The 13,751-nt window shown below is 41.7% G+C and overlaps 3 protein-coding genes across 3 annotated transcripts; 1 reads left to right on the forward strand and 2 right to left on the reverse strand.

Moving 5' to 3' along the window:
- Positions 1 to 428: 428 nt before the first annotated feature.
- Positions 429 to 5,151, reverse strand: LOC109156263. Its single transcript, XM_019304118.1, has 4 exons — positions 5,092 to 5,151; positions 1,140 to 1,312; positions 710 to 805; positions 429 to 501 (listed from the first exon to the last, which is right to left on the reverse strand). Exons 1-4 carry the CDS (start codon positions 5,110 to 5,112, stop codon positions 429 to 431), a joined length of 363 nt encoding a protein of 120 aa, XP_019159663.1. The 5' UTR covers positions 5,113 to 5,151.
- An 881-nt stretch (positions 5,152 to 6,032) lies between these two features.
- Positions 6,033 to 12,475, reverse strand: LOC109156264. Its single transcript, XM_019304119.1, has 4 exons — positions 12,379 to 12,475; positions 6,955 to 7,028; positions 6,346 to 6,658; positions 6,033 to 6,172 (listed from the first exon to the last, which is right to left on the reverse strand). Exons 1-4 carry the CDS (start codon positions 12,473 to 12,475, stop codon positions 6,084 to 6,086), a joined length of 573 nt encoding a protein of 190 aa, XP_019159664.1. The 3' UTR covers positions 6,033 to 6,083.
- A 245-nt stretch (positions 12,476 to 12,720) lies between these two features.
- Positions 12,721 to 13,479, forward strand: LOC109156265 (uncharacterized mitochondrial protein AtMg00810-like). Its single transcript, XM_019304120.1, has one exon. It carries the CDS (start codon positions 12,721 to 12,723, stop codon positions 13,477 to 13,479), a length of 759 nt encoding a protein of 252 aa, XP_019159665.1.
- The last annotated feature ends 272 nt before the right edge of the window (positions 13,480 to 13,751 follow it).

Below are 13,751 nucleotides of genomic sequence, written 5' to 3' on the forward strand. Positions count from 1 at the left end.
TTTATTTCCAAGACACCCACTTACAAGTGGGTGCCTCGGAAAGTTACCATTTAAAATATATATATATATATATATATATATATATATATATATATATATAAGCCATACACCTTGGGATACACAATAGAGCCAAAAATTCTCGCTCAATTAAAGCGACAAAATTTTGGTAGCATTAAACAACAGTAAGAAATTTCTGAGTTAAGAAAATAATTAAGAATGATAGATTTTTGGATTCCCGATCTACAACCTTTGGTTATCCGATTTCATATAATTTATAGCACACATCAACCTACTCCTAATGGATACTTCAGAGCATAGACAGATGCTCCAGCCTTCAACTTGGCTTGAGCTGATTTTGTTGATCGCTCCTTTGTTTTTTCATCTGACAGCAATAACAGCAGCAGAAAAATAAGTTACCAATACGCTCTTTACTGATGAAAGAATCGTAGAAAATCCCCATCTGCGGCAGTATAAAATCTATGGAGTTCTTCTTCATTAATTCTGCACAAACGTTATTATGTCAAGTTCCACTGCAAGAGGAGAAGCCAATAATTCTGCAATATGCCATGATTAAAATGTGTGGAAAAGTTATTAATATTGTTCCGTGCTGAAAGGATTTCAATGGGAGAACCTGTTCACACAATCAATACCAAGAAAGTGTAAACTAAATTAAGAATTTCCAAAAGCATTTGGTTTGATCTAAAATAACCTATCTGTCAAAGTAATTCCCCGATTTTCCAGCTCTTTATAAAGCCGAGGTAGCCAATTCCCAGGAAGCACACTTTGCTGAGGATCATCCTCAACCCTACACCAAGAAAGGTAAAGTTGAATTCAGATGTTAATCTACCAAAGGAGGAGGAAAAAAATATTTTAGATGTGGTACATCAATCTCAATGTAAACATTATACAGTAATCAAGGATAGAACTATACAAGTAGGATATGTGTGTGTGCGTGTGTTATTTAAAAACATCTAAGGGGGTTGGGGATCAGTCCTGTGACCTATCCTAAAGTCATAGGTCTATGCCACTCAACCACAGTTGGGATTTCTGGACAAAGAGAGAGAACTTGAATATGTTTGTCGATCACTAAGTATCAATGGTTGCAGCAATGGCATACCAGTACTAAATCTGTTGGGTACCTCAAAGTGGTGGTAGACTGTGTAGAGGATAACTCATGCACAAATTCTGAAACATCATGAGGATCAATATGCCCTTGATTAACTTCACTACTTTCTGTGGTGGAATCGCTGCACTCTGGATTATCAGACAATGCTGTGGCAATAGATAGCACCAGCAGTGGCCGGGATAACATCTACCCCAAAAATGAATGGTATAACCATCAGATGTCCAGAGGAAGATAACAACAGAGCTAACATTTGCTAGAGCATGTAGAATTGAAAAAAATAATCAAACACTATTATAACCAATGGTGTAATGAAATCTAGCAGTAGCACTTCATGATATTGAAAGGAACAACACTAAAATTTCTATTAAAGAATTCATTTAGAAAGTATACACTATTCTGAACATGGGTAAAAAGACTATATCAAATCTTTGAGCTTGCACCAACCTGCTCATAGGCCTAGAATATGTGCGTATTTTATATATTATTCCATTGTGATTTTAGGTAAATTATTATTAAATTGGATTAATTTTGAGTTAAATCTTATTAATTGTGCACTCTTTGACAGGTATTGACTTAATTGAGGGGAATCATGAGTTTTGGGGTCAAATTGCAAGAAAGCTTATTTGATGATATAAAGATGTGTTCAATTGAAAGAAGATTACAAAGTTTAGGGGTGAATATGTGAATCTTAAAAGGCTTTTGGTTAATTCTGGAGGGTTAAAAACTTACAAAAGAAAAGGGAAATTATTTGGTTTTATTGGCGCAGCAGAGAAAGGGAAAGAAAGGGGATTATATATATTAAGTTAGGGGTTGCTTTTGGGGAAAAAGGGAGAGACGGGAGCAGAAAGAAAAAAGAGGGCGAAGGGAAAAAACGAAAGCCTGGGGAGAAGCAGTAGGGGTCTTCGGCGAGGAAAGGAGGCAGAAGACATTCGAGACTTCATCGCAGAGGAATTTCTGCGCTTCAATCACAGCTATCATCTCTTAGGCTTGAATTATTTTTCTTCTCTATTTTATTTCTTGTTTAAATTTCCAGAATAATATTCTTTGAATTGTTTATGCATTTAATTATGATTATGGGCTAGAACTTTAATTAGGGATTTGGATTAGCCTATATTAGATTAATTGACTATTTTTCATGTGTTGATTCTTCTAATTTCAGTTTAATAATTGAATTTGATTATATTTATTTTATGTATTTTAATTGTGGATTGTGTGACTGGCCATTACATAATTCTAATATTAGGGTACATAAGAAGAACTGACAGGTGAATTATGAACCTAGAACTCGTAAGATAAACACAATTGACTTAAACTAGACATAGCTTTAGGTATTTGTGGTGAAATTTGATTGTTGCTTAATGGGTTTAATTAATGTTGGTGAGATATCGACGGATGATCACAGTTAATTGGATACAACCTAGTAGCTCGACGGAGTATTAGGATATATTTCCTCCAGGCGCAACAGTTTATACACGCCGATGACTATCCGACCTACCCACCGGCGACGCAAGGCGGTGTTCCAGCGGCGTTGTACGCAGGTCGGGGCAGACGACAGAATGGAGACGGTGGTGGCAGGCATTCCCACGGTGGTGGTGGACGTGGGGGCAACCAACGCGGCGGTCGTGGCCGGAACGACGGGTTGCGCTGCCAGATTTGCCGCTCTCAAGGCCATTCGGCCGCTTTTTGTTACCGCCGGTACACGGAGCCGCCGCCGTCGCAGGCTCACGTTGCCGTTGCAGGAGATGGAGTAGCACCACCATCGGCGGTCACCACGTGGCTTCCGGACACCGGAGCATCAACCCACGCCACCCCCGATTCCGGCGTGATCATCAATCCCGAGGAATATCACGGCGATGATGTCTTACGAGTAGGCAACGGCACAGGTTTGGTGATCTCGAGTGTGGGTCATGCAGTAATTCCTACGGTCAAAAAGTCGTTAAAAATGTCGAATTTATTACATGTTCCTGAGTTGTCAGTGTCTTTGATGTCTGTTAACCGTTTTACCCGGGACAACAATTGCTATTTTGAATTTCACCCCTCTTATTTTGTTGTGAAGGACTCAATCACTCAGGCGGTGCTTCTTAAAGGTCCGAGTTCGGGAGGACTGTATTCATTGTCACTACCAAATAATCACTTTGCGTTCGTCTCTGCTCGTGTCTCTTCCACGGTCTGGCACCAGCGTCTCGGTCACCCACACAGCCAAGCCTTGCGTCGTATCTTACAAGATTGTCCAGTCGAGTAAAATAAAAATGTAACACCAAAATTATGTACCCCGTGCCAACTTGGAAAATCGGCACGTTTTCCTTTAGATAGGGTAGTTACATCTAGTGCTAATGTACTCGATCTTGTTTTTACCGATATATGGGGTCCTGCACCTGTCATTTCAGCGGATGGGTCCCGCTACTTTGTACTATTCGTAGACGACTGTACTCGCTATTGTTGGTACTATCCTCTACGTCTAAAAACGGATATATATAAAATCTTTGATCTTTGGTGGGCGATGGTAGAACGTACGTTTTCACGTTCTATCAAGTCCGTTCAGTCTGATTTGGGGGGGGGGGGGAGTACCAAAAGCTACATAAAACATTCACAACTTTTGGAATAGTACACCGGCAGTCGTGTGCCTACACACACGAGCAAAATGGCCGTGTGGAACGTCGAAATCGCCATATAGTCGAAACTGGCTTGGCGTTAATGGCCCAAGCGTCTGTTCCACAGCGCTATTGGGATCATGCCTTTGAATCGGCAACTTTTCTTATAAATCGGTTACCGTCAGCCTCACTCAAGTTTGATACACCCTTTTTTCGCCTATATAAGACTCCGCCCACGTACACTTATTTACGTGTGTTTGGATGTCTTTGTTTTCCATACTTGCGTCCATATAACCGTCATAAAATTGAGTATCGGTCGAGTCCGTGTGTATTCTTTGGTTACCCGTCATCCTTTAGGGGTTACCGCTGCATGTGCCTCAACACCGGGAAAACCTATATCTGTCGTCATGTCCGCATTGACAAGACTAATTTTCCCTTTGAAACAGGTCATTTAAAATGGAGTAACACAACACCTGAGGTGCATGAGTCTCCGTGGGGGTCAAGTCCTGTCTTACTGACCCACAACAGTTGTGCCGTCCCTACCCCATCGCCTCCCGTTCCTCCTCAAGCACCTGTTCGTGCACCCAGGAAGCGGAGGCGGCGGGCTCAACCAGGTCAACGGGACCATGTTATGCGGCTTCGGCGTATGACACGGGACACTGGAGAGCAGTTGCACGCTCTCACCGCAACTACTGTTGATCCGACCGGCCTGTTATTCACAGGCTGTTGGCCATCCACAGTGGCGGGATGCTATGGACCAAGAGTTCAACGCCTTGCTTCATAATAACACTTGGCAGCTGGTTCCGGCTACACCGGACATGAATATTGTGGGCTGCAAGTGGGTCTTTCGCACTAAGCGTAAGGTTGATGGTACGGTAGAACGCTACAAGGCCAGGTTAGTAGCCAAGGGCTTTAACCAGGTCGCTGGCGAGGATTTTTTCGAGACATTTAGTCCGGTGGTTAAACCGACCACAGTACGGTTGTTGCTCTCGTTTGCTGTATCACGCGGGTGGACGCTAAGACAGCTGGATGTCCATAACGCTTCTGGAGAGTATATTTGTATTCAGATTTCAGTTATTGAATTAATCTATCGCTTCCACTCTCATCGTCTTAAGAATCAATACTTAGGAGTTAGTTAATTATCTAATAGGTGAACCCCAAATCCCTAGTCTTCTCTCAATTGGAATTTTCTTTCCTTTAATTTCATAAATATTCTTTTTAATTATATTAATTCTAATTATTTGCGTTTTCCCTAATCAACAAATTGATTATTTAAGATAACAGTTAATAGTGTTCTTCGTGGGATCGACCTTGGAATACTCTAGGAATTTATACTGTGATTGACTTTGTGCGCTTGCAGATTATAGCAATCACCTGCATGCCTTTAACCAACATTCCAAAAGGATTCCACCTCTGGATCCATTTAAATGGGGGATAACAAATGTTGAAAAAATCGCTAGGCGCCTGGGGACCGCCTAGGCGGGCGCCTAGAGCGCCTAGGCGGGCGCCTAGAACGCCTAGGCGGTCGCCTAGAGCGCCTAGGCGCGATTTTTGCAACAGTGGGGATAACAGACAACTTGCAAAGCTTGGAGACCAGACCACACATGTGGACATGTGGACAACTGCTCTGTATCAAGCATAAACGAGATTAGTATCTGCATAAGCAAACATTGGTTATAAATTCTTATAGTAACACTAGCATCATTAAACAAAAAACTATGCAATGAAATTGTCCAGACATAGGAATTCTACAGACGCTACAAAATCTGAATCAGAACCTCTGGGGAATTAAAACAACCAATTTTGCTAAATGAAAATAAGGTTTTGAAATGCATCTTAAGGGAGAAACTCTCTATATTTGTAAATACTACCTGGCTAAAGTCGTAAAGTGCAAACACATTAACAAAGAAGATTATAGTTTAATTTTAATTATCCAAATATAAATTAATTAATATACATTATAGTTCTATTTGAATGATAGAAGTAAGCATACAGCTTCAAGAAAGAAACTACTGGTGGACATTTCATCATAAATGTAGCGTCTTTTCTTGTATGAGACATTATGAATTTATATAGCATTGAAGTAAATCTAAGAATAAATAAATGCATCATACTTCAGGAAATTCAATTTATACTGCCACAAGTCCACAAACATTCAACCAATATCCCCAAAGTTTGTAAATAAGCAGTATGTATCAAAGACTCAAATAAAGCTTAAAAGTTTAAAAGTCATAGTAAAGGCTAAAGTGAAGAGAACCTGTCCACTGGCCAAACCAACAGACAAATCTGCAATGAAATTGTCCTCTGTTTCACCACTTCAGAGACTCAAATAAAGCTTAAAAGTTCAATATTCATTCACATAGACTTCATTGGTAGCACCTATACCTTTCCCTAACAAATAGATCATAAGCGATATCTCTAGCTTTAGGAGGGTTCACCATTAGCCCTAGCCAATCTTAGTTCAACAAAAATTCAAAAGAAATTTCTTAAAATATCATATATATAGCACACAATCACATACAATAATATAGAAAATAGATTGGACAAAAATCAAATAATTAAAATTTGAAATAAATTAAAAATAAAAACAAACAAAAAATCTCATAAAAGAAAATACGAATAACTTACCGTCGACGATGCTGTGATGGTTGGCGGCGAGCGGTGAAGCAGCCAAACGGCAGGCGGCTAGGCGGCGAAGGCAGCTGCTGTTGGCCGTCGAGCGAGGAGGCGTTGGCCGTCGCAGTTGTCTGCAGAGGGAGGCGAGGGGATCAGACGCTACCGGAGGCGGCGAGGTGGAGAGCCGGACGGCGTGGCGGGCGGTGAGCGCGGCAGACGGAGGAAATCGAAGTGTGAGATCCGATCTGGCTTGTGTATTTCGAAGTGTGAGATCAGATCGAGTATACGAAGGGTTAAGTGTTGAGTGGGAATCCGAGGCTCCCGTCTAAGCGGTTGCCTAAGATTTCAATATTATTATAATAATAATATTATATTCGCGACTCCGGTCTAGGTGGGTGCCGCGGATTCCAATATTATTATTATAATAATATTATATTCGAGGCACTTGCTTAGACCGGAGACTCGGATTCTAATATTATTATTATAATAATATTATATATGTGGCACCCTTTTCCAGTTGGTGCCTCGGATTCGCATATTATTATAATAATAATAATCTTTTCGAGGCACCACTTTGTAATTGGTGCCTCGAAAAGTTCTCCTTTTTTCTATATAAGACACCTTCACCTTAAAGGTGTAGTGGAAAACACTACTTATATTTCTAATTCTGTAGTAGTGTTGGTCCCTCGTTGGACCTACAAGGAAATATATTTTCGAAGAAATATGCATTCCTTGATTCTATTATCGTGTTCTCATGTACGTCCGGATTATGGGACTCGTGTACTAAGAATCGATAAGCACTACTATTATGTGCATAGCCAATAAAGATACAGTCCACCGTCTTAAGACCTATCTTTATTTTCTTAGGTGTTGGCACCAAAACTTTGGCAAGACACCCCCACACTTTCAGGTACTAGTAGGAAGGTTTCCTACCGTTCCCAGCTCATAAGGAGTCTTATCGAGCTTCTTGCGGGGTACCTTATTCAAAAGGTAATTACTTGTCAAAATCGCCTCACCCCACACATCTTGAGGTAGGCCCGAACTTATAAGCGTCGCATTCATCATGTCTTTCAATGTACGATTCTTTCGTTCGGCAACATCGTTCGATTGAGGTGAGTACGGTGCCGTACGTTCGTGTTTATACCTACACTTGCACAGAAGTCACCAATAGGTGCTTCGTACTCACCACCTCGATCGCTTCTAACCTTCTTAATTCTCCGATTAAGTTTGTAACACCCCCTAATTTCCATGCTAATTTAAAGCCTTAAACATGCAGATATCTAAACAGAACATCAAACACAGCGGAAGACTGAAAGGGATTACATAAACTGGAAACGAAAGGGGTGCTATGCCACGCTCACCCAGAGGTGAACGCACAGGCTAACATCTGCATAGTTCAACATCTAAAACCGTACATGTTCAAAGTACTAAGTCTATACTGGCTCACAGGCCACAAAACACAAGAAAGGAGCTACACTAGCTGGCACTAAACCGCGCTCTCGTCTAAACATCACCTGAAAGAAACACATAAAAGATGGGACGACGCCCGGTCAGCAAATAATGCTAGTAACCCACCAATACATGTGAAATATCATACATAGATAAGATATACGTTTGTAAAGTCATTTGCGAAACGGAATACATATATATAATTTCAAAACCAAGAGCAAAGGTCAACACAAGACTCAAATCACTCACAACAAGATAAGGGAACACATCCCAAGACCACAAAGGACAACAACAACTCACAAGAACGGCTCAATGTATAATCTACCATCACACAATAGATTAACACCCGACAAGCACAACTCAAGAGAATAAGGACACAACCAATGGCAACACATGCCAAGGCAACACATGCCTTTGTGACAACACACGTCACAAGAAGAGAATCACACACACAACGGCTACACAAGCCTTCGTGACATCACCCATCACGAATTGATATGCCTTCCTTATGCCCGATTCCAACCTTATGTCTAGTTCCAACCATTACCTCCAGGACCCCTGTACACCAAGTCCAACCTTTTCCCTCCGAGGACCGTCGTCCCCATCCGCCAATGACCGCCAACAAAACCACCAATTTCATAGTACACGAGGGTACCGATCACACATGGCAACACATGCCCTGGATAACACATGTTATCCCAGAAATAAACATGTGAACCTTACACAAAGGCCACAAACTCCATAATCACATCATGGCCACCACGAGGACCATTGCAATACCTTGGTGACTAGTGTCCCATACCACTAATCGTGCAATCCAGGTAAAGCCACACACACCACACCTCAAAAGGAATCAATCAACGGATCACAACGAAGATATGAAACCATACTCAATCAAGGAATGTATCACAGTCCAACAACAACGATGAATAACACAAGTCATCATCAACAATAGGAAAGTGCAAACAACACACACGCTAGCATTTAAACACCGAACTAGCATGCTTATCAAATGGGTAAACCAAACGTAGTTCCGAAGAACACACAAGACTCATCACGGTTCAACGAAACACAATGTTGAACACTTAGCACGATTCAAGACACCAAAACCTACATGGAATCCTACCATATAGTTCTAGACATACGAAACATCAATAAGACGCTCAAATAGTTCCACAAAAGAACAACGGGAAGTCAAAAGACCAAATACATAGTCAAAAGAATCACGGGGAACAAATCCCCGCCAAACCACATTACATACCTCGCGGGTGGGCCCACGGGTAGACCCCTACCCGTGGTTCCGCCCGCGGGTACATACCCACGTCCAACTTGTACCCCGCGGGTGGACGCCTACCCGCTGTTCCGGCCGCGGGTACGTACCTGTACACCAAAATAATCCCTTCAGGGATTTTCAACTCCAAGCTCAAATTCAAGTCCAAAACATGCCAAATGTCACCAAATACAACAAAATGACTTGAATCAAAGGAATAGCCAAGCAATGGCACACATGAAACCTAAACACAAGCTCTAGATATGCATTTTCACAAGACAATGCATAAACACTCACATTTCATAGCAAAACACATGTAGAATCCAAGAAATCTTCATATAGGTAAGCAAAATAGATTTTGCAGAGCATGGGTTACCTCTTGTAGACAAAAACCTTCACTTAAAACTTCACCAAGCTCCTAATAAGGCTCACCTTCCAAACCCACTTCAAGGACACACCAAAAGATCATAAAGATTCTATCTTTAAGAAAAGACACCTAAGAAAACACTAAAAACACAAGATGAACATAGATCTTACCCTCCGAGATGCCCAAATGTATGAAAGGTAGAATCTTGGAGACAACTCTTGAAGATTTGACAAAGCTTCAACTTGGCTTAGAAGAAAATCTATCTACCTTTTTAGAGAGAGGGTAGAGCTAAAGTTTGGAAAGTGTAAGGAGAGAAATGAGGATTGTCTACTAGGTTAGCTTGCATTACTAACACAAGATGAAAAGTCATGAATACCCTTACTAACATAAAGAGGTGTAAGGGAACAAGGGAACTCCTTACAAAGCTTAAGGTACAACCTTGACTTTGGGGTTGACTAGTCAATTACTAGTCCCCGACTATTGAAATTTTAGGATTTTTAGGAATTAAAATGCCAATTGGTTTAGGATTAATTACTTAATTAATCCTATAGTTGAATTTGGATTACGGGGTGTCACAAAGTTGGTTTTCCACTTCGTTCTTATAAAGAACGAATTTATCAACGGCTTCATCTATGCTCTTAAGCAAATATACATAGCAGTATCGTGTGATATCGTCGATAAACGTGATAAAAATACTTATTACCACCTCTCGTTTGTATCGATCTAAAATCGCACAAATCACTATGGACTAATTCTAGTGGTTCATATTTCCTTTCAACCGATTTGAAATGTACTTTCGTTAGTTTTGCCTCAACACAAATTTCACACTTGTTATTTGTGTCAATTTAAAAGTTAGGAATATGGTCCATGCTAATTAATCTATGCATAGAGTTAAAATTAACATGACCCAGTCTACCATGCCACAAATTGGAAGACTCAAGCAAGTAAACATAATTAACTTTGCTTTTATTGATAACAGAAATTACACTGAGCTTAAAAAGCTCATCAGTTACATATCCTTTACCAACAAACATCCCTAACTTAGACAAAACTACTTTGTCTGACTCGAACACCATGCGAAAGCCATGCTTGTTCAACAGAGAGCCAGACACAAGATTCTTCCTCAGCTCAGGAACATACAGCACGTTGTTCAACGTCAGTTCCTTTCCGGAAGTCATCTTCAGAACCACCTTGCCCATGCCTTCCACAACAGACTGAGCAGAGTTTCCCATCCACACTTTTTCACCCTCAACGGTCTCAAAGGTGTTGAACATCTCTCGGTTGCAACACAGGTGCCTGGTTGCACCGGTATCGATGAACCACTCACGAGGGTTTGAGCCCACGAGGTTCATCTCGGTCACCATAGCCGAAGGCTAATCTCGACATCCTTCTGACTACTATCTCCAACAACATTGGCTTCAGAACTCTTGTTCTTCTTCCTTGGAGCTTTGCATTCAGATGCTCTGTGGCCAGGCTTGCCACAATTGTAGCATTCACCAGGAAACTTGTTCTTGGTAACGCCACCTTTCGGACCTAGCTTTCGCTTGTCCTTCTTGTTCCTCTTGGAGCTCTTAACGCGCTCCACAATGTTGGCCTTAGCGCCAACAACGATAGGAACTTTCCTATCATTCGTCCTTTTCCCCTCCTCAATCCTGAGTCGCTGGATCAGGTCCTCCAGGTTCATTTCCTTTCGCTTATGCTTAAGGTAGAGTCGCTGGATCAGGTCCTCCAGGTTCATTTCCTTTTGCTTATGCTTAAGGTAGTTATTGAAGTCCTTCCAATCTGGAGCCTGGAGGCAACAAGTGGATCACAGATCCCACTTGGAAGGCTTCACTTAGCACGGTCTTTGAATAAACCATTTTGAAGTCGAGGAATCGGCCAACCACAAATTACTTTGAGCCGGCATCCTCACTTCGGTATTTATGATCCAAAGCTTCCCACAATGCTTTTGATGTGCTAATCTTTTGATATACATCATATAACGTTCACACAATCCGTTTAGGATGTAGTTTCGGCAAAGGAAGTCCGAATCCTTCCAATAGCCAACTGTCATCACGGATTGTGCATCTTGTTCCTTCAACTCAGGAACACTCTCAAACAAGAACCTTGCAAGCCGAGAGTTTCTAGGTATAACAACATCTTTTGTTACCACTTCTTGAAGTTCGAACCAACACCGGTGAACTTCTCCGGCTTTTCAGCCGAACAACTCGGTACCGAAGGTACCCGAGTCATGGAAATATATCCCTCGGTGCTCTCACCATCCTGTGAACCAACGTTCACTAGTGTAGCTTGGGAATTAGCAACATTGTTGCTGTTTCCTCCATTGTTGTCCGCAACAACGTTATCCTCCCCATCGATTGGCAGTACGGGATGCTCCATATTCTTCAAGGAAATTCGGAGAAGACCACCAGCGGGATAAACAAGATATAAGGTTTTAAAACTGTTGGACCCGTTGGTAAAACCAAATAATAATCAAATAAAAATAAGATTATTATTTTCTGAAAAAAAAAGAGGGAAAAATTGAGAATTTGGCTAGTTCTTGGTGTTGGATTTTTGCAAGAGTCAAGTGATCACTCTTTCCTTAAAACCTTATTTGCCACCTCCCAAAAGTGCTGGGAGCGGTGTGGCCTAGGCTTCCCAGGATAAAACTTTCTTATGATTCAAAGTTTGAGCACACAAACTAGGAATCCGGCGAACAAAGCAAGGTTATGAATGTTAGCATGACTAGTATTTTATATTTATTATTTGTATAATATATAGTCATAGATTAGTGATGGTAGTTCTGTTTGACTTAGCTCTCTATTAGTTAGGATTAGTTAGAGATTAGTTCTACGATATACTTTGTAATCCTATCTTCTGTCTAATTGAATTTTTTGAGGTGAATTCTCTAATCTGGTATCAGAGCAACAGGTTATCCGATCCTCTCCAACCTCCACCACAAACCACTACCCCCTCTCACCCTCTTTTGCCGGCGATTCAACGCAAAATGTCGACGTCCTCTGAGCGTACTGCTTCTGCCGCTGGAAACTCCTCGGGCTTGGTTCAAGCGCCTTCATGACTTTCTCTTATCTGCAGGTTTTAAGTCATCTAAAACCGATGTATCCTTGTTTTATTATGCAACTGGGGAATCTCGTGTGTTTTTATTGGTGTACGTCGATGACATAATAATGATGGGCAACGACGCCAAACTGGTGGTTACACTTCTACAGCGTCTGTCCACTACGTTCAAACAATCGAGTCAGGTGACGGGTTTATTCTATCTCAGCGTCGCTATGTGACAGATCTCCTAGGGCGCTCAGGGATGACTGACTGTAAACCCCTCACTACACCGGCTGCTGTCACAAAATTAGTCACACCTACGGAGGAACTGTTCGATAATCCGACTCAGTATCGTCGCATAGTTGGAGCGCTACAATACTTGACGATCACTAGGCCGGACTTGGCATATGCAGTCAATCGACTGTGTCAATTCATGCACTCACCGACAGTAGACCATTGGGCCCTTGTGAAACGGGTTCTGCGTTACATCAAGGGAACTCTCGACTTTGGCCTCCGTCTCGCCCCATCTTCCTCGACTTGCATACACGCATTCTCCGACTCGGACTGGGCTGGTTGTCCAGTAGATAGAAAGAGCACCAGTGGTTTTGCGGTTTATCTAGGGACCAACCTTATTTCCTGGCTGTCGAAGAAGCAACGCACTGTTGCTAGGTCCTCCACTGAAGCTGAGTACAAGGCCCTAGCAGATGTCTCCGCAGAGGTCACCTGGGTTGTGTCACTTCTACGGGAACTCGGGATGCATTCAGGCCAGCCTTCGACGCTGTGGTGCGACAACCTTGGGGCTACTTACCTTTGTGCCAATCCGGTGTTCCACGCACGCACAAAGCATGTAGAAATCGACTATCATTTTGTCCGGGACAAGGTTGCTTCCGGAGAATTCGCAATCAATTATGTATCTACCACGGATCAGTTAGCAGATATCTTCACCAAACCTCTTTCAGCGTCACGGTTCGCAACTCTACGAGGCAAGCTCAATGTTGTCTCTCTACAACCTTGCGCTTGAGGGGGCGTGCTAGCATGACTAGTATTTTATATTTATTATTTGTATAATATATAGTCATAGATTAGTGGTGGTAGTTCTGTTTGACTTAGCTCTCTATTAGTTAGGATTAGTTAGAGATTAGTTCTACGATATACTTTGTAATCCTATCTTCTGTCTAATTGAATTTTTTGAGGTGAATTCTCTAATCATGAACACAGTATGGCTAAGAAAAGGAGTAGAAGCAGAATTTTGAGGCTTGAAAATGATACTTTCGTGTAGTGTGCTTGTTGTTC

The sequence above is a fragment of the Ipomoea nil genome, unplaced genomic scaffold, assembly GCF_001879475.1.
Source record: "Ipomoea nil cultivar Tokyo-kokei standard unplaced genomic scaffold, Asagao_1.1 scaffold2705, whole genome shotgun sequence".
NCBI lineage: Eukaryota > Viridiplantae > Streptophyta > Magnoliopsida > Solanales > Convolvulaceae > Ipomoea > Ipomoea nil.